General features: G+C 36.0%; 1 protein-coding gene across 4 annotated transcripts in view; it reads left to right on the top strand.

Moving 5' to 3' along the window:
* LRBA (LPS responsive beige-like anchor protein) overlaps positions 1–27,844 on the top strand; it is a 367,482-nt gene that overhangs the window by 105,026 nt on the left and 234,612 nt on the right. For all 4 annotated transcript variants that reach the window (XM_039698441.1, XM_039698442.1, XM_039698444.1 and 1 more), the window contains exons 35-36: positions 14,454–14,518; positions 25,212–25,320. In XM_039698441.1, the coding sequence (XP_039554375.1) occupies positions 14,454–14,518; positions 25,212–25,320 (174 nt within the window). The remainder of the gene's footprint in view (positions 1–14,453; positions 14,519–25,211; positions 25,321–27,844) is intronic.

A 27,844-nucleotide genomic window follows, 5' to 3' on the forward strand; every position in this document is an offset into this window, starting at 1 on the left:
TGCAACGACTTGTGTGACCCCCTCCACCACCACTGCCCACTCATGCACCCCATGTGTTTGTTCAAGGTGTTCTGGTTCTTGGTTCCTCCTTCCTCTATCCAGTGTTCTTTCAAAAGGACTAAAGGCACATTCTTAGTAGCTGATGGTGTATGTATAACCAAGATCAGCATTTCAATGCATTTAATCACTGAATATTTTATCTTCTGAAAATACTAATATGATATATTGCAATATAAACTACATAACCATAACTATTAGATGTATAGTGGACCTTGATAAAGTATTACTTCCATGGGGAGATGGAAGAGGAAAGCATAAACCCTAATATTCCAAATACTTTTCATGTGCAGAGATAGCATCTCCTCACATTGCCCAGTGAAATATAATCATGGTTGAACATGTCATGTGCAGCTCTGGCAGTTTTTGGATGTTTACATGTGCATTTAAAAAATACAGCAGAGGCTGATTAGTAGTATTAAGACAGAAGAAAATTACGCTGTAAAAGTTGGTCTTACTGCCCTTATAGGCAAAGGTTCTTCAGCTTAGAGGACTTCAGCTTGCTTTCATTTTTCTTTTTGTTTTTTCTTGTCTAACTTAGTTGTCACTGGTTGAGAGGTGATATTTTTAGCACAGGTATTTCTTTAGCATGAAACTTCAGATTCTACCAAATCCCTTTGCTGGTAGATTCTGGTGCTTATGAAGAAGTCAGTGTGCATCCCTTGCATGAGCAGCATCTTGGTCGTCTCATCTCTTTTACTGTGATAAGGAACCTTAATTAAGCAATACCAACATGTTCCATACATTTGTACCCATACAAACTGTATGATTCCATTATTTTCCCTAAGGAAGAACAAAAGGAGTTGGATTTTTTCAGCAGAATTTTTCCACAGCCTCCTTCCTCTTCCACCCCATTGCTTAAGTGTTTGTAGAGTGCAGTGGGATCTTCAGGCTTTTATGAGTATCCTCTGCTCAGAAAAAAAACAACTTTGCATCAATGATCCAAGTTCATTATCTCAGGAATGTATTTCTGCAGTGTGTTCTAAAATGTGGCAAGCCTTTGAATTGCTTGGAGATTTTAGTTGATGTAGAAGATGGCAGGTTTTCAGTGTTGGTTTAGAGAACACATTATGCTGATGCTCTGTGATCTGCACTGGTTCCTAATTTACTTTTAAGTGCAATTTGATGTGATGGATAACTGCAGTGATTGCTATGAAGATTTTATTGAATTGACTATAGGTTATCTAAAGACCAATGTCACTGTGATACCATGGCAGCAAAACTCAGCAGATTCATGGAATCTCTTTAGCAATATCCTGGTTGAGATATGAAGAGAATAAATGCCATTGGAATACTTTTTATGTGCCCCAAATATTAGATGATCACATTTTAATCACAATAATGTTATTCCATCTAATCACTTTGTTATAACAGCTGAAAATAAGTTTAAAAAGAATTTGATAATCCTTTAGATATGTAGTCAAAAATATATATGTATGTGTGCTTTGGCATAAAGGGTAGATTTTGTAGGGATTTTGTAAGCTGTCAGGTGATTTTTTTATCGACTGTAATACATGCTCTAATTTCCTTTTAAAAGCCATTTAGAAGATATCAGGAGTGGAAAGGTTTTCTTTTTATACAGTGTGAACTTCTGCCAATAGGATCTTAGTGTGTATCAAAGATTAATGCAGCTGTACTTGAGTTAAAAAGCTTCAGTGATATATGGCTTTTATGATAAAATGATAAGAAACATAACTTTATCAGGCAAATGAAAATGATTTAGATCTTAACACACAAAAATTGAAAAAAGAACTTACCAATGTCTAAATTGAGAAGTTTAGGGAAAATTTTGCATGAATCACACCCGTAGGTATTTGCCTTGCACCTTATATTCCTAACTTTCCATGAAATGTTGTGCCAGAAACTTTATAATGCACTTTTGTCTTCTTTTAAAATTTTTTTACAAATGATTTTGAATTTTATTGCTTGTGCTTGTTTGAAGTATTTGAAGATTGAAAGAATATTTGCTAGCCTAGCTTTTTATAGAGATGAGGTACCTGTGGAAGGGAGAATATTCAAGATTATCTTTACTATGGACTATCTAAATTCTTAGGCTGCTCAGATCTGCTTCATACCAAGTGGATCCAGGCACATTAATAAAACTGTAAATCCTAACATTTGAAAACGTGGGATTGCCAAGCATGTTAATAATTGTTATGCAAGCAGCAGTAGGGATGTTTCTAGTGTAATTTAGTAACAAATACTACATGATCTTTGTAACTGGAAAATGACATGGAAGATCTTCATCCTAATCTTTTTTTGGATGAAGCTGGATGGAAAGTAATTGGGACATGTCTGTTGAGCTTTATGTATAGTGTTACTTCTGATATTTTCAGTGAAAAGATTTTACATTATAAATTGTTTTCTCCTCAAAAATTCTTTTTCCCCTGCAATATATATTTTAATCTACAGAGGATGGAAAGCCAGGAAGAGGGGAAGGTAGATCTCACAGTAGCCAGGGGCCATGCTATCGAAATATTCTTCTGAAGCAGAAGAGATTTATGTTCAATTAATGTTTCAGGTACCAATTATTAACACCAGGTAAAATAATCTGTCTGAAAAGTCCCAGCATATCCCCACTATATAGCTGATAGTCCAGGAACATAATGGCATTCAGCAGTCATGTAGAAGAGTCCAGTTTTGAAACAAATTAGGCTCTCTCAATTTGTAAAAGCAACACTGTGATTCATCTGTTTGTCCTCAATTGCAATTTCCTTTTATTTGTTGTGATTTCTGCATTCTCCTGCATTCCAAGACACTTGATATACACACAGTGAGCTGTTTGGCTGGTGGTCAGTAGGATTACTTGGGAGAATGTGAATAAAAGTCCTGGAAGGTGTGAGTGGGCACTGGTTGTGGAATTCAGACTCCTTAAATGTGGTCCTTTGGTACTTGGATTTTAGATTCTGTCTTGTCAGTAAGACTCCTTCTAACAAAACAGAAGGTTGCATTACCAAACCTGTTCTCTACAACACCTCGGTTCTCCCTTACACTGGTATATCTGGGGGTTTATGCATAGTGTAACTTCTTTCCTTCCTGAGTGAGAGTTTTTCTTCCATCTCTGAAATCTGAGGATTTCAGTTTGGGTGCTGAAAACATCTATTGACAACTTTCATGCTTGGTATTTGTCACTGAGTGGAGTACTTGGGATAATTACAAACGGATTACATGTGCTATAGATATTTTGCTACTTGCTTCATTGAACTGTGTTATACATTTGAAGTGTCTGAAGATCAGATTGGTAGATAACTGTCTGAAGTGCAAATCTGATAAGATTGAAATAAATGGAAACAGCTGGGAAAACCTTTCCTTTGAACTGGAGAATGTTGAAATTACATTTAAATTAGCTGCATATATTTTTTTGTTCTTTGGCTTAAGCAGTATGTAAATTTTGCCTCTCCAGAACTAGACTATTGTAATATATTCTGTGTGAAGCCCCATGGTAATGCAAAGCCTGTCTGTTAGAACTTCATCCCCGCTCTGATTTCCTGTTGCTTTCTAAATTTTTTGAGGGTTTAATTGCCTGTTGAGTTCCATGGAATTGCTTGGAGAGCAACCTAGCATGTTTAAGTAGGAGTTTCTTTCACACTTTACTACACTTAAGGTTCACACTTTACTACACTTAAGACCTGCTTGAAATCTGCTTTTTCTCTTGGGTATAATAGCTGGCTTCAGGAATATTGTGCTTTTAGTATGGCCTGTAGATAGGTTATTTAAAATGTCTGTGTCCAACAGTGACTAAATTTTAAAAACTTCATTGTGATAGACTCATGCAAGAAACATTATGCAATGAATGAATTGATGTATACTGTCAGTTTGCTTAGTAATAGAAATCAAATAAGTTTTTAACTTTGCTTTTGCCTTAAGCGTGAAAATAGATTGGATATATTGAGAATTATTCGCTAATACTGCAGGAATAATAAGTGATCTATTCTTGACTTAGTGATGCAAGAAGCACTTGAGAGTTGGATCCTGGCAGGTGGTGGTCTCAGTGGTAAAAATGTGTTTGCTTTATATCCTTATATCCTTCCATAATACTTAGTCTAGAAGGATGTTTTAAGGGTTTACTCATTCCCCAGTTTGGAGATGAAATGTACAATGTGAGATTTTAAGAGAGGAAAAATTAGGTTTTTTTGGTTTATGCTACACATCTGCTTTCTGGGAAGGAATTGTGAGCTTTGTGGTTTTGAAATATGAAAAAAGTCAAGATGGGTTCTATATATTAGACTAACAAAGTTTATAGAGAGGTACAAGTGGACAGGTGTAGTAAAGCTGTGACAGTTTTATTTGGAGTTATGACAAGCATTGTTTCTTGGAACTCCAGTTGGAGGATTCAATATGTCTTGCAGGCTTTTGGTAGAGAAATAGATAAAAGAGGGATACAAACGAGAAAACCATTTCTTTGAAATAGTTTGCCACACTGGAGTGTAGAGAGATGAACTTTCTGAAGTTGTTCTTACAAAACGGAGTTCTTTGGCAAAAGTGAGGATTTTTCCTCCCTGATTTTTTTTTTAAAGTGCAATCTTTAGTTGTTCTATAGACTTCTCATATATTATAAGCTCATATGAAGAAAAACTCTCTCATGAGTTAAAAATTATTTGCATTTGCTGAGAAATTCAGGACATGGTGTTGGTGTGAGTTTAATGGAAAACACACCCTCTACAGCTAGAAATATTAGCCCTTAAAGCTGTGTTGCTGAGAGTTTGATTGATTAATGTATATATTTTTATGTCTAGGGAGGAGAGTGGATTGTCTAATGTGAATGTGAATCTTGGGAGTGGGATAGGGGAACAGGACAGCTTAATTTCCATTAATGTACAGTGCTGCAGATGTTCAAAACTGAGGGAACATAATTTAGCTGCAGAAGCAAGACTTTTCTGAAGAAAAAAGGCATCCTGTTGCTTCACCAGCACACTAGGACTTAAAAAAACACCACCATTTAAGGTGAGTTTTGTGCAGCAAGAGCACACCCTGTGGCTTGGCAGTCTAGTCAGAAGGATGATACCACGCTGACTTTATAACTAGATCTTTGAACAATATTCTCAGGGGTGGTAAATGCAAAACAAAGTAATATCAACTGGCACTTAATTCTGTGAGCTCCCTGCTGGTGGGGCTCTGCACTGAAATGGAACTCTTCCTGACAGGAAGTCAGCCGCGAAGTGTGGAGACCTCTGAAAATAAAGTGTGCTTTAATTTGACACCCTGCTGCTTTACAGCCAGTCTGTTTAATTTGAGACTATGGAAAGAGTGTTAGTGCAGGGGAGGGGTAGGACATTGTGGAAAGTTCAGTGAGCAGCAATGTTTCTTGCTGATATAATACTAATTACAAATATAGGAACTGTTTTGTTTGTGTTAATAAACCAAATAATGTGTCTCAGTTTCCAAGCAGAGCTGCTTGGGGAACTCAGGATTTGGGAGCTGTGCAATTTACTGGAAGGTCTACCCAGAGAAACTTTGTGAAGTGGTGATGTTCAGTTTATTATCTGACTTGCAGTCTTTATATGCATCTCTGCTTTTTACCTAATTCTGGAACTGGGAAAACATTTGTATCATCAAGGATTGTTGGCAATGCACTAATTTTTCCATGAGTATGTTGTGGTAACTTAAGTGATAAAAGCTCATAATTCAGATTATGCAGCAATCATGATATTGAGGTCTATGAAGTGTTAGATCCTACTTCAGAGTCAATTTTGGTTCAGAAGAGACAGCTGGATTTTCCAGTGCTCTTTGAGTAGTTCTGCAGACATTTATTTGTGTTTCTCCCTGAAACCAAGATGGATATATTTTTCTTTTGGTAAATCTGCTTTGTGAGTGTAGGTGAGGATTTGCTGTGAAAGGAGCAAAAAATTATTATTTATCATGTTTATTGTAGTGACAGATGATAATAGACCTTTTTTTGCAATGTTTTTTTAATATATATTATATTTTAGTATAAATAAAGACAATAGATGTCAGATGAGGAAGGGAACAGAGTATGCAAGTAGAGTGAATGGGAGAGATACTAGTTTTTCTGCTTTTTAAAAAATAATTGATTTAGCCTCATTTTCTCTAAATCTTTTAAGAAAAGATCTGCATTAGGATAGGTTTGTCTAAGGGAATATAAAGAGACAGGTTTGGACACCCTGTGTTATTAGTGAAGAGGTGGGATTGGTTTAGATACTTCAGTTTCATTCCCTCAAAGGCATAATGATAGCAAGAATCATGTGCATCATGTGCAGGCATTCATTGTGAGAATTTGAATAGAATGCAAGCTACATTTGGGGAGAAGGGTACCAGAATCATGGAATCATAGAAGGTTTGGGTTGGAAGGATCCTTAAAGGTCATTATTTCCAATCTCTCCTGGTGTATGAAGGGGCTTATGGTTCCAATACCAGTTCTCATATTTCTTTATTACTTAAATTTATTTATTTGAAGCTAAGAACATTGAGCAGGAAGATTGCTGCTATTTGATGGTGATGATGAATGTTGCTATCAGTCCAGCACCACTGGTGCTGCTGTGCAGCACTGAGTTTGCTGTGATTTTCTTGTTTTTGTAATTTGTAGTCTACCTTGAAAGGCATTTTCCTTCCTCTTCAGTGGTTTTACAAAATCTCAAATTACAGTCACAGTTAAACAAAAAAGTACAGAAATCAAGGGTCAGTTGCATTATGTTCCTGCTATTCCTCAATTTGTTTGCCTTTGTTCATGGATGTGATGCTGGCACTGCAACTTAATTATTTGGATCTTTTCCCTTTGTTCATCTTATGTTGTTGCTTTTCTTCATGCCCGTTTTTCTGACTCATCTCCTTTGACTTTTGTGCTTCCCATTGCTGCCTATTTACAGAACTGCTCGGTACTTGGATTTCTCAATTAATTTTTAAGATTCCTGTTTGTATTCTTTCTGAAGCTAGTCTTTCATCTTGGCATTGAAAATAGCCGATGGTTAAAGGACCTGGAGAGGAAACTGCAGTGGAGAAGGTTTGCTGCTAGATGAACTCAAACCTGACCCCTAATTTTGTTTCATGGGGCGTCATGGCAACAGCCTGCTAGTGGGAGAGAGAAAAGGAAAAGCTGCCTGGGGAAATTGCTTCCTCCATCAGAAACTGGGGACCTGAAAACAGCAATCCACTCATTCAGTTTTTTCCCCAGTTTTTCACACTTCTTTGAAACTAGATACAAAAATGAAGTTTATGCATTTTGATCAGAGAGATATGCAGCTTTTATGCTGTGAAAATTATTACTGATATAATTGTATTTATGCAGTGATATTTTTATAATTTTGTATGAATTTTGGATTAAGTTAAAGTTTTCTTTTATTGCTGTTTTAAGAATATTTGTTGTCGCCATAAATTATGGCAAATGCAAACTATCTCAAGATTTTTGGCTGTGTGTATTTTGTAAAGATTGTATATGCTGTAATATTTTATGTAGTATATATTTCATAACAATGTATTTTTTTAGGATAGATTTGTGTCCTTTGTAGAGAAGGCTACACTTGTCACTTTGCGAGTAATCTCATAGCACAAAAGGCATTGTCTGACAAGCTGACAGTTTTTCCTGTGGTATTTTTACTGAAGAATTTAGTACTTAAGTATGTAACTCCAGCTTTACATGTGTATAATTTAGTCTCAGAATCTATAAAAGCTTACTGTGACTTGAACTCTAACTTTTAAGTATTGAAATTAAACTCTCATTATAGTTTTAGGCATTTACCACTAACAACATAATACTAGTTTATAGGAAGCTCTGTTTACATGGAATAACCCACATGGTTAAACAGCAGGGGAGTCTTCTGCTTTTAGTTAAAAACCTGCTGTTTCTGTATGGCTTATTTACTACTTCTTTAATTCTTAATGTAGTGTGCTGTGGAATTGAGCATGCAAAAGTCAGCAAAGAGTTCTGGTTTTTGCGTCTAAGGTTATTACTTGCTGTACAATAATAAAGGCACTATTTTATTGGGTTAGTTGTAATTAACTTCAGCACTAGGCATTGATATAAATCATTCCTAATCTGTTTTCTTTACATTTTCATTATTTTAAACTGGTTTCACATAGCTTCTTTCTGTCGTCCTTTTACATGGGGACTAGGGTTGTAATTGCTTTTTTGAATTAGCCAGTCGGAAGCTAATGTGCGTGTTGGTCCAAGAATTGATTAAGGAGCACTAATGAATTTCATATAGCACGTTTAAAAGATTTGTAATAAATACTCTGTAGCGGTGATCTGTTATAACCTTAGAACTCAATACAGCGTTGTCATGCTGTGCAGCTGGGAAAATATTTCAGTATCAGAAACTTTGATTCAGTTTCATAGTTAAATTTTGTGGTTATGAATAAAAAAAAAGACCATGTACCAGCTTTTCTCCAGAGTATATTTTATGAAAGGAGTTATCATTATTGTTTTGGTGTTTGATAAAACAGAGGAAAAATACTGAAACAGTGGTAATTTTCATTTTTCTGCTTAGTCTTAATGTTTGATACCATGTGCCATTCTGACTGATTTATTAATACACACGTACTGCAGCAAGTTTGGCTGTTTCTCAGCAGCACAGATTTGAAACAAGGATTTTGTTTGTTTTTTCAGTCACCTTTGCAACACTGAACATGTTTGTTTCTTGAATTCCTTCTATTTTTCAGGGGTAGATAATCACACAAGCACAATCTCAGCCCACCTTTATGTATGGTTCATTAGTTTGATATCAGTGTGTTTGGGATATTTTCTCACATTAGTGAGTGTGGTGTTATACCTTCACTTGAGAAGCTCTCTCATCTAGTTAATTTTTTACACAACTTTCTCCTAGAAGAATCATTAAAATTTTCAATACAAAGACTTCAGTTGTGTACTGTCACCAGCAGATTTTTTTGACAAAAAGCAATGCCTTTTTTTAATGGAATGCCAGCAGTAAATACTTTTTATTATAACTGGGTGTGCTTGATAGTTTTAAAAGTCTTATAAAAATAATTAGCTCTTTTATATAGTTCTAATGGCAGCCTTGCAAGTTTCCCCTGGAGCAGTCTCTAATGAACAGGCCTTGATTTTTCCAGTTGGGCTTTCAGATTCCCGGAGGACTTGACTTCAGACCTTGAAGGGCAGCAGCTGCCATTTGTCTTGAGCCGGAGTTGCCAAACAGACAGCCCATGTACTAATAGGACACATTTGTACAGCCCGACTACGCGGGACCCCGATAGAGCCCTAATGACCATCATCTGTTGAGAGCTTGTAGCTGGCCAGGGTTAGAGTAACTTTTATCACCCTTATTGAAATCAAACCCTCCGTATTGATTGGTGAGGTAGCTTGGCTTGTTGCATGGATGCCACGTTAAAGATTTCATAAAGAAGCCTTTGTTTAAATTTGAGTAAATCCAAATCTGTTCGATAATGTTTTTTTGGGCGATAACAGGTTCTGAATTTTTAGGATAGTAGTGAATATTTTTGCAAGTTCTCACTTTGTTTCAGGATTCAACAATAGTGGTGATGCTCTGTAGAGAAAGGGCCATGAAAATATTTGTTGAAATGATTTTTTTTTTCTCAGCCAGTTTCTGATTGTTCTTTCATTATTTCTTTCATGGTTTCATCGTTTTTAAATTTCATTTGAGCATACAGGTATGTCTGTAAATATACTGGATAACTATCTCAAATGTATTTTCATGTTGTTTTTATATTAATTTGTGTCACATCTTTGCAAAATGTTCCTCTTTTGTAATTACTTGGCCTGTGCTAATTTTGATATTAAATTGCTGCATGGTTTCTAGATATGATTTCCTATAGGTCCATGTTCCTTTTTATTTTTTTCAATGAAGTTTCATAGATTAAAATAACTGAAGCATGCTTCAACCTTTAAAAGTAATTTATGTTTTCAGAGATTCTGCTTAACATGCAGTCTAACTTTTCTTAATTATGAAGAACCCAGCTGAGATATAATCTACTTTTCACTATATGTTCTTTATTGCTAAGTTCATTCAAGCCTGTAGTGGATGTGGTGCTGAGAGAGTGCTGACACCAAGTGCAAACACTGCTGAAAAGTTCTTGATAGTTTACTTTAGGCACTTAAAGATTAGTGTATCTCTAGATGAACAAGTTTTTCATGCAGATTTGACCTTTACTCTAGGATATAATATGTCTCTTAGTCATATGTTAACACATTTTCCCACCCTGCTCCTTAGTGCCCCATTCATAGTTGTCAGTACCAAAGTCATCCTTCTCCTTTGTTTCATAACCAAAATAAATTATCAAAACTCCACCAGCTTTATGGGAAAGATGGATTAGTGAAGAATTTTCTCTTTTTTGCCTGCTGATGAGTGTGTGTTTCCACTGCTAGCTATAATCCTTAATTGTAGAATATGTTAAACTGCTTAGAAGGATTTTTTTTAAGTTTCTGAGAAAAATGTATTTTTAAGGAGCAGCCATATGAGTGTGTGTATATATATATATATATATATGAAAGAGAGCAGCAGAACATTATTGGAAATATTTTAAATATTCTATTCAAGATCCATGGTTAGTTGCTTAGCCATCAGACTAGTTGATGGGTTGGTGTTGGAAATGTTTGTATATACCTTAAAGAATATATGTTTTGAGGTATTAAGAGCATTGTAGAATGGTTTGAGTTGAAGATGACCATAAAGAACATCTAGGTCCATCACCCCTGCCATAAGTGTTTAAAATACGATTAAATTACTTTACCAAGGGTGTACAGCTGAGGGGGGATATGTCCATTTGCTGCCTGCAGGGAAGTATTTCAAATTCCAAACCAACAAAAATGTGTATCAACAAAATTTTCTTGGTATTTGTTTGAATGATTACAGTTTAGGAATGGTTATATTGGGCTAGATAAAGGCTCCACTTTCCTTCTTGTCCTAACTCCAACTATATACAAAAAGATCTGCTCCAAAGGAATGAAATAGGACAAGTGTGCAACTTGTGCTCAGGTTATTTCTGAATTTGATGCAGTTTATGTGTATTTAGCCAATATTTATGTGGTGGGGTTTTTTTTATACGGACTTGTTCTGTTTCCTCTTGATCCTATTGAACTTTTAATCACCATGATATGCTTTTGGTGATAGATTCTTTACACATTGTGTGAAGGACCACCTGCATTCTTTGTTTTGAAGCTGGCTCCTGCTATCTGTTGCTTGCAGAAAAAGGCTTTTTGGGTAAATAAGAGGTTCCTAAAGTATTTGATCTGAACAAGGATACTCAGAATGGGTAGGAAGCCAATAACAAATGGAAAAAGTCAAATTCAAGGCAGAAATTTTTTAAGGACTTCATTTATCTGATCATGCTGTGTGTTTGGAGATGTACCTTGTTTTTTATGAAAGAAAATATGAGGATGAAATAATGTGAAAGACTTTTAAATGCATCTGAAGATTGAGATAGCTACACATACATATGTAGGCACAATGGCATAAAATGGGATGTGCAAGTATTGAAGCATGTTTGCTACACTGATCTTGTTGCTGGTTATGGTCTTATCCAACTTGTGATATTTTGTATGTTTTGGTTTTTGGTTATAGTATAATGCATGCTGTTGGTCTTGGTATTTCCTAGAAAAAAGTAAATGCAGTAATTTATGAGTTTTATTAGAGAATTCGGTGCTGTCATACAACTGATCATTAATTAAGGTTAATTAAAAACTCCACTGTAAAATAGATTAAATAACCCCAGTATTACTCAAATAGGACAACAGGTCATGATACCAACCTCAAGGGAGATTATTAATTTCTGAAAGGAGGGGTTTAAGACCACTACTGTTTAATGTTTTCATTTAATGACCCTTGTGCACTCAGTAACACTGTGCTAATGAAACTTGTTGATGATATAAAATTAAAGCTATAGAGGACTGGGATGCATTTCTGCTCACTTCAGAGTTGTGCTGTGTAGAAAGGAAATGTAGTATGTTATTCCATACAAAATTATAATTCAGATGAGATAATTCATTTCAGGAAAGGTTTTAGTCCTTGCCTAGGGTACTTATGGGGCTGTTTATAGTTTCTATTAAGGAAATAGGTGACACAGTAGCGAGTTAGGAACAGTTTGTTCCTTATCAGACAAAGTATTTGAATAAAATATGATTTCTTATTTGTGTCCTTGTTATGGTGATTTTTCACTGGAGTTATTTGTGATCGTGTCTAGTGCCTCTTGGTTTTCCCCTTGCTTCACTGTTGAGTGTTCAGTGACCAAAAGCATTAGAGTAGATGATGTCTCTTGGTCACTAAACATTTACAGCCACGGGAAATGATGGTCAATTACATACAGCTTAGAACAGGTATGAAATTATCGACTCAGTTGATCAGCCCTTCCTCAGAAAAGTGCTGAAATGTGTTTTGTAATTATTTAGTTGCATTAGTGGTTGAGTTTGAAGCTTTTAACGTGTTTTTTCTCTAATACCTTTGGGAGATGGATAACTAAGATGCTGATATAATGCAATATGTATACTAAGTGTAATTGTTTGAGAGTGAACATATACTGTGGGGAAATATTGAATGGATCATGAAAGATGAAGACCATTAGTCTTTTCTTTCAACTATTAAAATAAGCTTTAGGGTGTGTTCAGCTGTGATTTATGAAAATGTTTAGACTAACACCTACTTTGATGATGTCTGATGTAGAGAAAAATGCTGAAAAGTATCATGATAAATGCACTTTCTTTTCACTTTTGGCAGCCTCCATCTTCACCAATTAAATTTTCAAGTATTGTTGTGAGCTCTTTAGAAGGCAGAACAGCAGATGGACACTGTCATAAATGGAAAAAAAAATTTTGCTTTTCTTGAGTTTTCTCACACTTTAATTAACAGAATAGTTTCAGTTATCATTATATAAAGCTAAATAGAACCTGATACTACATTTAAAACCTCTTAGAAGGATTATTTGCATATGTTCTTTTGTTTAGAATATTAGAAACGAAAAGGCTTCTTTTGTTTTCCACTAGAATACGTTTATAATTTGTGATAATACATCACATGTTCCAATCATTCTGCATTTAATTCTGACTCCTTGAAAATTGTAATACATTGTTGCAGCTTATACATGATGAGCATGATAAGCATGTGTTAGGCCTGGAAAAACAGATTGAGAAATCAGTGTTATAATTTCTCCCCTGCATTTGAAATTTGGAAATCCCTTTTTTTTTCCTGTGGGGGCAGGATTTAAGTTGTAAATAACAACGTTGTTTCACTGTGTGTCTGATCAAACCTTTGTCTCACTGACTGAGAGGAAATTCTGTAACACTTAACACCAAAAAGTGCACCCCGACACTGTGTATTAAAAAGCTCCTACATACAGAAATCTGAAATCTGTTTAAGATGTATTTCCTGTTTTGAACTTCTTCCCTGCCTTGGAGCTGATGAGATTTTTTTTAAAATAACCACAATGATAAAAGCACTCATGTAGATAATCAGTAGAATTATTATTTCATAGAACTAAGAGTAAAAAAAACAAGCAAGTTGATGTGGAACAGCACGTGCAACTTAACTGCTGCAGAATCAGTCTTTTGTATTAGATTAGAAGAGTTGAAGAGTTTAAATCAGCTGTATTTGTCCTGTTCTATTTGCCTCTACATTTTCCCCAAAAGATAAGGTACACATTTATTTACTGCTCTCATTTTTAACTAGATTAATTTGTTCCTATATGATCTAAGATTGAAAAAATTTACGTTCTGTGTTTTTAAGTAATTTTATTTTCTTCTCGTCTTTCAAATGAGGGTAGCAAACCCCAGTGATAGGTCATCTGAGTTGGTTGCTCACCCTGTATCCCTAAGGGGAGCCAGGCAAAACCCACCTACATATTTAGAGGTGTAGAGTTTTGCTTAATTCAAAGTTCAGCTGGATTTAAGGAATGTGCAGTGCATGTTCGCCTGCCATTAGCCTTATTTCAGTGTGTTAAAAGTTACATTTTTTAAAAACAGTGTGTTAATGGTGCAATATCTGGACTGTTAACAGACTTTTTTTCAAATGATTAGAGATGACTATGTGATGCTGAAGTGTGGGTTATTATTAGGAAATATCCTTACTAGGGTTTAAGCTACAAGAGAAATTTGTGTCTAAGGAATGAGCCTTGCCTTAATGTGAAACAGTTTTTAGCACTGTCATGGTTCAAAAAGACAAAAAGTATTCATAAACCAGAGCAAGTTCAGGATTATTACATGACCTAACAAAAGAAAATGATAGAATCCTTTGTGGGATGTTTTTGGATTTTCTTCTCCCTTAATATGACCTTAAGTAAATCAAATCATTCTGCCCTGTTCCTTCATGCTGGCATTCATTGCTTCCTGATCCACACACAATTAATGCTTTGTGTGTTTGCTGATGGTGCTCTAAGTTGCTAAAGTGGAAAAGAAAGTGTATGATTTTGTCTCTGAAAATGCCTCTTCCAAGTTTTGTTTTTACACAGCTAGTTTTCTCTTCTGTTTTGTCTTTATCCAGGAGTGGCAAAACTCTATACAGAAGAATGCTGGCCTGGCCTTTATTGAGCTTGTCAATGAAGGAAGGTAAGTCACAATATTTGGTAGCACCTCTGCCTTAACCTTCAGGGAGTTCTGTGCCTTGAAACTTTTAAAAAGTAATTTTTCTTCCTTTTTGTTTAATTTTCTTTGAGTTTCACAAGCATGGTTTCATGTTCTTTAGCACTTTGGTTCAGTTCTAATTCTGAATATGGGATTTTGTAGAATCTTAATGCTCTTTAGTTTCATTAAGTACTTTGCTTATCTGTGTGTCATGGATTTTCTTTCTTCCTGTCCTTGTGTACTGGTTAATGTTGAAACTATAATTTGTATTCAGCTAATCTCTTGAGAAAGGGAATTGATATTTGAAGGACATTACTGCTAGGAATTGTGAGATAAGCCTCTGTCTCAAAAATTAGATTCCAGTTTGCTCATTTATTTTGGATCTATCTCTTAAACTAGAAAGGAGGAGAGGCCCTCTAAGGAAAAAACCTTCTTAATATTACCAATTAGTTTAATGTTCTATCCATAACTTTATATGTATATTATTGGAAGTTATAGAAAATGACAGAGCAGGTGATGAGGCCATGCTCTTTGACTTGTACTCAGTGTTCAGAACCATCAATATTTTATTCATTAATATTGAATTGATTGTTGAGGCAGACTAAGAGCAGTATTTACTTTTTTCCTAAAGGATTTTTTCCAAGATGTCTTAATGAGTTAGCTAAGGTGTATTATTAGAAATGCCATTTATTTAAATGTAACTTCAGCTGGTAAGAATCCAAATAGAAAATAAATTTTACGTGATTAAGACAGCTATCTAGCTAAAACCATAATAACTGATCACATAAATTAATATGCTATATAAATATCTTTATATAATTGTAGGCATGGGGAAATGCTATTTGAGATTTTTTTTCTTAAGATGTAGATGTTCTCAAACTACATAAAAATAATGGCCATTTTAATGGATTTTAGTGGTTGCATTTCAGTTTATGGTAGGCAAAACACCATTCTGAGTCAGGAAAAACATTTTGCTACTAGTCTTTATCCCAAGGGCCAAGGTAAAGTAACAAGGGTGTTCAGTTACAGTGTTAAGATCTAGCCTATAGTTGTTTCCTATTATGTGAGGCTGACCTGTCTTGACCTTACTTACAAAATGCCTGCTATAAATTTGGCCCTTGATTAATGTTTTATTAGCATAGATAACATAGGGATCCCACACACATGTAAACCACAATGTAAGGTTCATCTGTGTAAGATGATTATCATGGACAAATCAGTTGCTGAGACTGAGCTGTGCATGGCAGTCACCCAGTAGCTATTCAGCTCCTCCAGGTCAAGCTTTCTATCAGTAAACTGTTTGGAATTGACTATTTTCTCTTCAAAACATGCAGTGCCCATCACAGACAGATGGAATCACTCCCCCACCTCCATAAACAACATCAATAACTTAGAGTCTAGCCTGAGCCAGAGTGGTTGTCTCAGGGACAAATGATCCCTTGAAGACTAGGAAGTGTGGTTTTGGTTAGCAGAAAATGTCTGTGTAATTATTACTTCATTTCATTTCTGACGTGTAGCAGAGTTGGGTTTTCTTTTAGGTTTTTTTTTTTTTAAGTGGGAGCATAACATTCATTATGGCGAAGAGGAGAGGGGATTAATTTCTTAAAAATGGCTCCTTTTATCTGCCTCCATTTTCCTCCATTGCTGTTTATAAGCCTTTATAGTTACTGCTGAATTGCAGTGCTTTGTGGCTTTTCAGCATTCACTAAAATGAAACTATTATCCCTCAAATGATAGGAACTGTATTCCAGAACTACTTTTTCCTTCTCTTTATACAATTTTCACATTATTTTTCTTTCACATATGCTAACACTTGGACTAAAATATCTCAGACCTTGTCTTTTATTTTATTTCCTATTTTTTGTGTATTTTTGCCATAGCATTATAGTCTTAGCAACGCCAAAGGCTGAAGTCTTTTAATTGAAACTTAAGAAAATATATGAATGATACTGATTTAGACTTTAGCTGTGTAGTTGTACAATAAAAGCTGAATTTTAAGTTGTTTCTACAAGTGCACAAGAAAATATGTCAAAGTAATTGTAGAAAGGACAGATCTGGTTCAGCACCAGGGAAGGATGGGATAGGGAAGGATGTCTGTAGGGCACCATGACATGAGAGTTATAGTAAATAAAACCTAGGACTGGAAGAAATGCCTAGAATTTGTGGAATCACAGAATTGCCATTGTCTACTGCCTTGGTGTGAGGAATTTGGTCACCCTCTAATCTGTGAAAATCAGAGTTTTATTCCCAGTCTTTATTACTAGATTTTTTGGACTAATGATGCTATAGGATATTCCAGCTTGAGGTATGTTCTACTGTTTTTTTTTATTGGTCAAATAAGATGACTGAAAAATCTTCCTGGAGGAAGTCTAGAAGGGGAGATGTAAATCTCTCTTCTACTTGCTTTCAAATGTAATTTTGCTTTTATGTGAAAGGTATGAATGTACCTCTCTCTCTCACAGCGGTTGGAAGTTTTAGATTTAGGCTTGCCGTGTTTTGGCTAAGATTCCCTGGACAGAAATATGTGCAGAAAGTTTGCCTCTGGGACTCGTAAGATCTGCAGTGTGTGTGCTGCATTCAGAATGTGTTGGTCTGAATTTCTTCGTGTTCACAAATAGCTAATGTGTTCCACAGAAAATCTGCTCCCTGCCTTTCCAGGTAGATCACACCCACTTCATGTGTAGAGCAGAATTGATTAGTTTGTGCCCAGTGAAAGTTTTGAGTCTTGAGCTGAAAGAAAATCTCTGAACAGGAGGCTGGTGTGTGGAAATACAGAACTGTAAAGCTGCCTAAAGCAGAAATACACAACTGAAGGCCTGAAATCCAGGTTACAAGCATAGTAAAAAGAAAAAAGCCAGTGTAGAAATCCAGCAAGCTACAGAATGTAAGGTAAAGGAGCAGGAATTGAAGAATAACCTCTTTCTGTGCAGTAAAAGATACATCAATTTCAATACATTGCTACGTTTAACATTAATCTGGTTTTAATAAAAAGTAGCAAGTATTGTTCTGTGTTATTGTAGTGTCTGGGAACACTATTAACGCTCTTTGAAACCTTGTTAAAAAGGTGCCTGTACCCACGGCTCCTCCACGTACTGAGCCATCTGTGCAGCAGAAGGATAGGTTGTGAAATGTTTTCCTTAGCCTGCTCAACTTCTGTCAGTCTGGATTCCATTCTTTGTGCTTGCCTTTCACCTTTGGATCCTCCCTTTAGGGAGAGTCTGTTTTGGAGCCTGAACCTGAGGACTTACTGGCGAGGGAATTTGTTCACCAGAGCCATCCTTTAGGTGGGCTCTAGTTCACTGCCATGGCCAGCCCTCTCCTTTGGAGACTTCTGAGGTGCCCAGATGGATTCCTTTTTTTGCACCCTGGAACTAATTATGTTTCCTCCTTATGCACAAGATGGTGGAGCTATTATTTATGAACTAAAACAAGCTCAGCTTTGTTTTATTTCCTTGCATGTACAAATGGCTTTTTTGCTGGAGCCTGATTTCCTGTAGTTGACTAGTTAGCAAGCAGCTCCTGTGCTGTGTGAAGGTTAAAACCCTCTGCTGTCGCTGTGATTCATTAGCACACTTTAGTGTGAAGCATCTCTTATGCTGGATCTTGTTTTCTGTATCAGTCAGGGCACTAACAAACGTACTGGAGCTTGAGACCAGGCATGACAGTTATTATCCCCTTTGGGGTGATAATGGGTTTGGCATGGCAGGGGTTGAGGGATCAGTCTCCTAAGCATGCTGCAGCAATTATTCTTTCCAATTTTCAGTTGAAGAGACTCTGGAAGATGCTTGATTTTAATATTCTCAAGCACAGTTTTCTTGGGCCTCTGAAGAATTATAGAACAATGTTCTGTGCTTACATTTTTATACACTTGTAAATGAGTATTCACAAAAAAAACATCCCAAAATGTTTGGTTTAAAGACAATCTCACTAAACTAGCAGAATCCATGTATAATTTCCTCTCTTTACCTTTGCATTTTCAAATCCTTATTCAAACAAGGCAACCCAAAATATAAGGATTCATAGGTATATCCATGTTTGTTTTTCTGTAGCTTTTTTTATTGCCCTGTTCTTTGTTGTCTAATGAGGAATGAAATTGAATCAAAATTCTCCCCTCTGTATCAGAACATTTTCTAATGTGCCTTTCAGTGTAGTTGAAAACAGCTTTTTTTTTTTTTCTTTTCTCAAAGGAATCTTGCAAGGGATTTTGTGCTCCCTTGGATTTAAAATTACTATTTTTGAGACACTATAGCCTTCTATTAAAAATATTTGTTGGAATTATACAAATAATTCAAAAGTTATTGGGAGAAGAAGGAAGGCAAACAAAAATTTAACATCCGTAGCAAGTAAAAACTCCGTCAACCAACCGAAAAAAGTCCCAAACCTCTCCAGAAACAACCAAATGCAACTGGTATTATGCCCTCAATACATAAGATCTAATAGTATAAAATCTGGAATGCTGTAATAATCTATATTTCTGTAGCTGAAGGGGGTGGGAAAGAATTTAAGAACTGTACTAACAAAATTTAAACACATGTCACCTGCTGTTCCTTGTCTTAAATTCTGTGTATTGCTTTTGACTGATCATGGATGCAAATATTTTTAATATTGAAATACTTGGCAATCAAGCTGGCTGGCCAATTACTTGGATGCTTTCTGAATGGAAAATAGGGGACAGATGTAGGCTGCCCCATTCAATTGTCTCTCACTCACAACCCTGCGGTCACTCTCAAGGAATGAATGTTGGAAGGTTGTGTTGCCATAGGAGCAACTACTGTGATGGAAAAACAGTTAGAAAAATACAGCTATTAATGAAAAAATGGATGATAACTGACAGACTTTGTGCATAATTGACCAAAAAAGGCTCTGGAGAAAAATGATAAATGCAGTCTGGTCTAAAGTAGAATTGATTACTGCCAGCCCACTCCCCGTGCTGTAGCCTCCTTGTTCTGAGATTCTGATGACATAGAACCTGCACCTCAGTCTTGTTTTGTAAGAAAAAAAGACATGTTTTCCACATTTCCTTGCTTTTTGATTTTTAACAACCCTTTCTCTTTAAGTGTTACATTTTGTAAAATAGATTTTTGATGATTTATTTTCTGAGTCTTGATGTTATTGTTTTGGTTTGTTTAAAAAAAAAGAAAAAGCAGATTTGTTAATGTGTGAATTTGAATACATAAGATCATTAGGCTAGACTTAAAACAGCATTTTTAATGTGCTGAAAGTCAGCACTTGTAGCCTGGATGTGTTTCAGAGCTGGGTAAGTTGGCTTGGGTGGGGTTCTTGATGCTGCCTAATTTTTTTCTGTGCATGCGTGTGCACTAAGGTATGCTGTGATGGACACAACCATTCAAAAAACAGTTCTTTATTTCACTGAGTTTTAAAGGGTATGTATGTGGCAAAGGTAGGTTTTGCTTGTGAGAATGCATAATTAATTTGCTGGGTCTATGAAAAAAGAAATTCATAAATTCCTTTTGAGCTCCTGGGAGTTCTTAATTTTTTTTTTAATATAGAAAGTTTTTGATAACATCTCCTTTAAAAAAATAAATTATTGCAAGTGAAACCAGAAGGTGTCTATGCTGTATTGTCTGCATGCATGTACTGTACTATTGCCATCTGATGGGACATTTTCAGAAATCATCTCCAATAGTACTGTCCAGTGGCTTTGAAATGTGAACACAGCAGTTTTCAATGGGCTCTGCCATGTCCTAAGAGGCTCTCCTAGATAGAAAATATTGTATTTTCCCTCAGCTGCCCTTTCAAACTTCTGTTTCATGCTAGTGTATGTCCAAGTCTGCATTTTTTTGTTGTCGTTGTTGTTTTTGTTTGTTTGTTATTGTTGTTGTTGTTTCCCATTTTAGGTCAATAAATTTGTTCAAACTTCAGTCTTTAAGACTTTATGGACTAACTATATTCTTTGAGAATTCAGTAGAGTATCTGTAAGGTATAGTATCTGTGTTCCACAAAGCAATTGTAAAATGCCCTTGCAACAGTAATTCCACTACTTAGCACCTTGAGCAGTCAGATCCAATAAAAGTCCACATATACCCATGTAGAACATGGAAAATTGAAAATAGGGGAACATATCCCCTTTTGAAGTCAGAGAATCTCCTACATGCCAGGTTTATGAGGCAAGTAGGAGAGGTTACCTTGCTTGGCTGTCTCAGAGTTGTCTGTTGTGGAGCACCTGGAACTTGCAGTCTCTCCCTGCATTAGTTTGTGATAGATTTGTGCCTAAATGTTGTCAGTGTCACCTAAGAAGCTTTTTTCATACTTTGACTAAAATTGATAATTGTTGGACATCAGTAATATTAATCCAGAATTTGTCAATCTCTCACTTGCTGTTGCTTTGCACATTTCTGTTTATTTTTTTGCCTCTTGTACCTCTTATTTTTTCCTTGTTGTAAGGAGCAGCTTTACTTGCTCATCTAAGCATTCAGCAGCCAGAAATTGGAGGAAGACTTTTAGTTCTGTGTCTCATAGTTTTCCAGCATAACAATGAAAATTAGTCTATTTCATGTATTTGACTGCAGCTCCTTCTCTCGCTGGTTTAGCACTTCATTCCTGACCCAGAAAAATATGCAAGTATATATTTAACTTCCAGCATGGAATTCACCCCCTTGCTTGTTTTTACTGGGCTGCTCATCTTTTCAAAGTTTAGCACATGTTTTAAAACATTTCAGTCTGGAAAAACAGTGCTTGGGAAGACAAGTTTGTTTGAGACCTTCAATCTGGTGTGCACTGCAAGCAGAAGAGTAGCCCCGGTACCCAGAGTCTTTAGACTCAAAAATAATCATGTATAACTTCTACAAAATGTGTCCATCCACACTCCATCCGCATTCTTCTTGTATTAAGATCAGAAAAATAATTCAATGGCATGTCATAAATAAGAACAAACAAGAAGAGACTCTGTCAGGAAGGTGGAGTGTAAATTAGTACATTCAACACCATTTTGGTGTTTATTAGTACTGAAAAAATCAGCAGATATATGAGATAATATAAAGCAAGCATGGTCTGTGAACCTTCATACAGGGATTATGAGGCATCAACAAGAAGGAAATTATTAGACTTGAGATTATCTGTAAGCTTGGGTGTGCATACTTTGAAAAAGACAAAAAATTCAATCTGTCTGTTTACTCAAAGAAAGGAAAAGCTGTAATTTTGCTATGAAAAAAAGTATTTAATATGCTTTAGATGAAAAAGAACTACTATAATCTAGTTGCTGGGAAAAAAATCAGGATAGAAGCACAAAAATGGTTAGGAAATTTTTGTTTGTGTTTTTTTGCCATTGTTTAAATTGAAAGTAATTTCCTTATTATAAAACTATTTTATGGGAGGATATGGTGTAAAATATCTTTTTGGTCTTGCACAGGTTGCCTGGAGAACTTGCAGATGCCCCATCCCTGGAAGTGCTCAAGGCCAGGCTGGATGGGGCTCAGCAATTTGGTCTAGTGGAAGGTGTCCCTGCCCATGGCATGGGATTGGACATGATCCTTAAGGTCCCTTCCAACTGAAACCAATTTATGATCCTATAAGCTTCAAGCCTTATTAAAAAAAAAACAACAAAAACAAAAACCAACCAAAAAAAACCCCCCACAATCATACAGAAAAAGGGCATCTTCCTGGAAGCTCTCCTGTAGTGCAAACAGAATGTACAGACATGATGGAGGAAATGAAATTGTTTTCAGGAAGACATTCATGATCAATTTGCATGGGAGGCCAAAGCAGGAACCAGAAAGGACCATTATGGTCCTTGAAATCCATGAAGAGCCACTTACGGTTTTAGTGAGGAGAATCAGATGTTTCTAAACATTTTTTTATTAACAAAGGCTTTTTTTTCTCAAAGTTACCTGATCTAGGTAATGTTTATAGGCTCTCCCACATGTACAAAATGTGTTGTGTGTAGTTTGGAGTAAAGTTCATTCTTCAGAAAGAGTCAGAATCCTGTCCTTGCTTCAGCAGTGGTCTGCTCACCTGGGAACTGTTGTTTTATTGACAGCAGTGAGCTACACTTAACAAATTTCTGTTCAACATTTTGTTTCCCTTAAAAGGAAAACTAGCAGCTGCCAAGGTTGCCAAAATTTGTCTTTATTAGGTGATTAAAACTTCATTTCAAACATATAAGCAGGGGTGTGTTCATTTATACAGGTGCTGTGAGCTCTTATTTTATTTTTATTGGTGGCTACAGACTCCTCTACTATATCATGCCATCATTGCATTTATGTAAGGATATATATAATTTATTTTGCAAAGTTCCATACCTAAGTGGTAAATTCAAAATAGAAATCTGAGTGGTATGCCACGTATGTGGATACTGTTTTCATAAAGGAGCTCCACACTGCCCTAGATGATAATGCAACTTGAATTGTTTGTTATAAGAAAGCTAAATCAAGCATATGCAGTGTTGGAAAAGATTGAACTGAAAAGAATGATTAAATTTTAAAGTTATTGAATGTAAAAAAAAAAAGAAAGAAGTCATGTCTCAGTTTCATCTACCTGGCCTACTCCTGTGTGGAGTATCATAGAGAAAGTGAGGGAAATGTGTGGGATTAGTAAGGAGAGCTGGGGGTGACAGAGGAAACAACTGATCCGTAGGAGACAAAGCTCTTCCTGGAACTTGAAGTGTATTTGTTTTCATTAGGTGCACTTCTGGTCTGCTTGGACAACATTGTTCCTGTGTGAGGGAATGTAGTTCTTTGCTTTGTTTGGAACACATCCATCCTTTCTGGACGTGCATAGCAGGTGCTGGGTTGCTTACCAGTTATCTACCATGTTTGGTAGATAAAAAAGGAAAACGATGCTGTTAAGTGTTAAGACAATTGTTATATAGGGTGATTTCATAAACAGATGAAAGAAAAGTGGGACTCAGAGTGTGTAATCAGATTAAAAGTAGACCTTTTAGAGGACAGCTGTTACTTTTCAAAGTCTGATCAAGCCAGTAGAAGCTATTGGTGTTGGCAAACTCAGGGAAAATAATGGAATACTGTCCAACTGTGTTACATGCAACTTGTAATACATGATATTGTGGTACATGAGCAATTGTGATCCCCTTAATTTTTTGAAACAGTTCTTAGTTCAATAAAAAAAAGTTTATTTAAATGCTTATGTGTCAGATTTGAATGTGCTACTGGAGATCATAGAGAAAGAGACAAACACTTGGAATCTGCCCAGACTATTGCTTATGCAGTTCCTTGTTGCTGGTTTGTCACTAATGCATGCAGATAAATTGGCAGAATTGTATATTTGTTGCTCAACAGGTGCATCTATTCTAACAGTGAGTGAAAATAGAAAAAAAAAGGACTTGTAATATGGTTTCAAACTAGTGGCTTTTGGACAAGCCTCCCCAAACAGAAAGTGAAGTCACATCTCAAACAGTGAATTGTGCATATTTCTTATTTCAAGACTTCATCCGTGGGGAGAGACTAATCCACCAACCTGGCTGGTCCTGAGCTCGTGGCCTCATGTGGCTGCTGTGCTGCAGCTTTCTGGAATGAGAGGGGCAGTGAACAAAGAGCTTCAGGTGTTGTTCTGCCTCTGGATTTCTTCTCATGGGAGCAGGCATGTGACCTGCAAGTCTCCTGCAAGTGTGGAATTCTGAAAGCGTAGGAAAAGAGACAGCAAAGCATCACCCTTTCAAACATACAATAAGAGACAGGTGGATCCTTATTTCAGATAAATAAGTTATTTGGGTTAAAATTAACATTGGATGCATTAGAAGACATCCTAAATAATAAATCCTGTGGTTTTAAAGAAAGCCTTTCAATACACTCTGAACTTGTTGAAATGTACTTTAGCTTGTATGTGCAAGGAAAGCAAGTGATTTTACATTCTGCTACTCTTTTTTCTACAACTGGAAACCTTACAAAAAAAAGACAATTTAATAACAGATGTTTTTAAGATTTAATCAGTAGAACATATAATGGATTTATCTGGTGTATCTTTGAGTGATCCTGTGGAAATATGCACCTTCTAAAACAGTGTGAGTCGTGTATAGCCAGTTTCAACTTTATGAATCCCAATGTAACTAATTAAAAAGGAAATGTTTTTAGTAACAATATGTGAACTCAGAGAATAATTGGGTTGTAATTCAATCTGTCAGCTCTGCTGCCATTCATAAACTCAGGGTTTATGAATGCCTCAGAAATCTCAGTTTGAATTACAGCTTTATTCTGTACATCACCTGTAACAATGTATATCTTAGCATTTCATTTGTGAGACTGAGAATGTTTTATAATCCTGAAAATATTACTTAAATGTATACTTACCGTAAAATTTCAATCTTGCGTTTAGAGGAAAAACTGTATTGCATTAAATTTTTTCAAATTTAGATTTTACATCAGTTATAGGAGAGCTTTAACTGTGGACGTTTATATGCAAAAACTGTTTATTTATATGGTGGTGAATGTGAAAGATTTTTTTTTTATCTCTCTCTATTTCAGGTAAAACAAACGACTGTCTAGAGTGTTTACATTTTGTTTAATATTTACTTTGGTTTACTGTGGAAATACTATTTTACTGGTTGCCAAAGAATTACCCCCCAACTTTATTTATACTGTTTTCTTAGGACAATAAAGTCAGTCAGAAGAGCCCAACATATTTGCATGTATATACACTGTATTTCCAGACTTTTATTTTAGACTTCATTCTCTTAAGGCATTTTCTAAATCTTCTCTGTCCTCAGGTTGTTGAGTCAAACCATGAAGGAGCATCTGGTACGAGTGGCTAATGAAGCAGAATTTATCCTGAGCAGACAGAGGGCAGAGGATATAAACCGCCATGCTGAATTTGAGGTAAGAAAGGATATCTTGTTTCAAAAAAGCAAAACACAAAAGCATATCCATCCCACTGTGTATAAGGATTCCAGGCTGTGATATGGGCTTTGCAGGCCTCAGGAGGTTCCACTCTTGAATGGTGCTTTGCAGTTGTAGGGTGATTTGATAAGTTTGCTGCTAACTTTGATGGAAAAACAGGCTGAGCAGAGCAGCTCAGAACTTGCTGAAATCTGCACACCATAGATTGTAGGGGAAATAATTTTATCATACCAGTGCTGCTCTTTTCCATTTAGCAAATATCACTGTATGTGTTAAAGCTGCTTAGCATCACAGTCAAGATACAGGTCTGAAAAAAACCACTTTGCTGAAGATAAGTGGTAACAGGCTGTGAAGTGCAAAATGAGAAATTACTTTCTTTTATCGTTTTGTATCATCTGCTATTTAACTAATCCCTCTCTAAACCCATTCTCTCTATGTTTTACATGCCTCAGTGTGGTTTAGTTATGTTTTCATATTTTCATCCCACTTAAGGGAATCTAAAGTGAAATGATGGTTTCTGTTTTTGTAATAAACTTGTATTACTTCAAACAAAAATACAAGCCTATTTTCTGAGTCACTTTGTTCATACCTCCAATTTAGGGTCTTGGTTACATTATATATCAGCTTTCCCTGTGCTTTAATTATTGGGTTGATGGAAATGAAGCTAAATCTCTCTCAATTCACTAATATTCTACTTAAAGAGTACTTTGTCTTTCTTCTGACATGTGATATTACTTGTGGTTTTGTTTTTAAAATGAAGCATTAAGAGATTGAAGGCACATTTGTGTTTAACGTATTTCTAAACTGTTTTCCTCTTAAATCTTTACTTGAAAAAATACTCCCCAAAGATGAAAGCATATTTGTCTTAGACAGTGCTTATGTTCTAAAGGTCATCTGTGTTGGCCCTGGGATTCAAGCTGTGCGTTGTCTAATAACATATCTGCACTTCATCTAGAGCTAGTTACCCCCTCCTGCAAACAGAGATGTTGGAAGGTATCTACAGTACAGTTCTGCAATGCTGAAATAGCAGGCATGTTTCATTTATTACATCAAGGGTTTGGCGACAGTCCTGTGGAGATGAAAAGTGCATCCTTTTGCTCCGCTGCCTGATAATCATTGGACTGGGACATGCTTGACATCTTTTGCTCTGGATTTATGCAGAAGCTCCATGCATGACATGGTGTTATTGATTACATGAGCAGCCCACTTTTTCCCTTCAGATGCAAACTCTTTGCAAAGAGGGGGGTGTGTATATAGGAAATGTGAGAGAAATGAAGGGTTCTCTCATATAAATACAGGCTCTCTGTGAATACAGTTGTTCAGTGACAGCTGCACTCTTAGCCTTAGTTCAGCCTCAAGATACCTTTTATGGTGTCTGGAAGAAATTTAAACAGAGCATCAACTTACATTTTTAATATAGCTCTGAGTTCTGCTGTGACAAGTCTCTAGGATGAGAGTTGGCTAATATTTTAGGCTGATGCTGGTTTGAATCTGTCCTGTCTCAGCGGTGGTGGCTCAAGAGGTTTAACTTATCAGGTGGAACTTAAATGGAAAATGGTGTACTCAAATATCAGCAGTCTGTTTATCCAGTTTATTTTTGTTCCTGTGTTGGAAAGACTTTGATCCAGCATGACTTCCACAGGTGTAGAAAGTAAGGATACACAACTATTGGATTCTCCAAATGTGTAAAGAACCTGATGTCTGTGGCAGACTTCAGTCAGTGTTGTGTTCCTTTGGGGAAAGAGGAACCATTAGTCGTATCCATCTGAGTCTGCAGGTACCACATTAACAATCAGAAATTCTGATGTTCCACATTTCATCCTTAAGATGTGATAGCTGAAAAAAGTGAGCAGCAGAGTGATCCTATAAGACTTAGCTCAGGAAAATTATGTATATGAAAATGTGGGTTTGATCACATTTAAAAGTGTTTTGTGCTTCTGGTAATTACTAGTTGCAGGTTTTTTTAAGAAATGGTTGGGGTGGGCATGTTTGGTTCAGATCAGAAGAAAGTTTTGTCCTCTGAGTGCTATGGAGAAAGGAGATGAGACTGGTTGAGGAGATATAAAGGCCCTCAGACGAGAAACAAGGAAAGAACTCTTACTTTTTTTTTTTCTAAAATTCAGACTTGCAAGTCTGGTGTTTCATATTGCATATGAAATAATCCATGTTAACACTGGGACACTAAAAATCCAACCCCCAATTTTCTTTTTAAAGATCCTAAGGATGTGTGCTGCTACCTGATTGTAATTCTCCATTTCTAAAATTCATGATGAAGATGAGCCTTGCAATATTTGAGTCAGATTTTGAAGAGGTTTGCTCTGTGTTGCAGGGGCAGTTTAAAAGTCAAAGGCAAATTGTCTTTTACTTTTTAAAACTGAAGTCTGGTATTTGGAGCACACAGAGGCAGGAGAAAGCAGTGGAAATTTAGGCAAGCTTCATAATGAAGTTCTGTAGTTATTGTAATTGTATATATTCAGCTAAAAATGAGGTAAGGATGGTCATT

Source organism: Passer montanus, unplaced genomic scaffold (genome assembly GCF_014805655.1).
Source record: "Passer montanus isolate IOZ18808 unplaced genomic scaffold, ASM1480565v1 scaffold125, whole genome shotgun sequence".
In the NCBI taxonomy this organism is placed as follows: domain Eukaryota; kingdom Metazoa; phylum Chordata; class Aves; order Passeriformes; family Passeridae; genus Passer; species Passer montanus.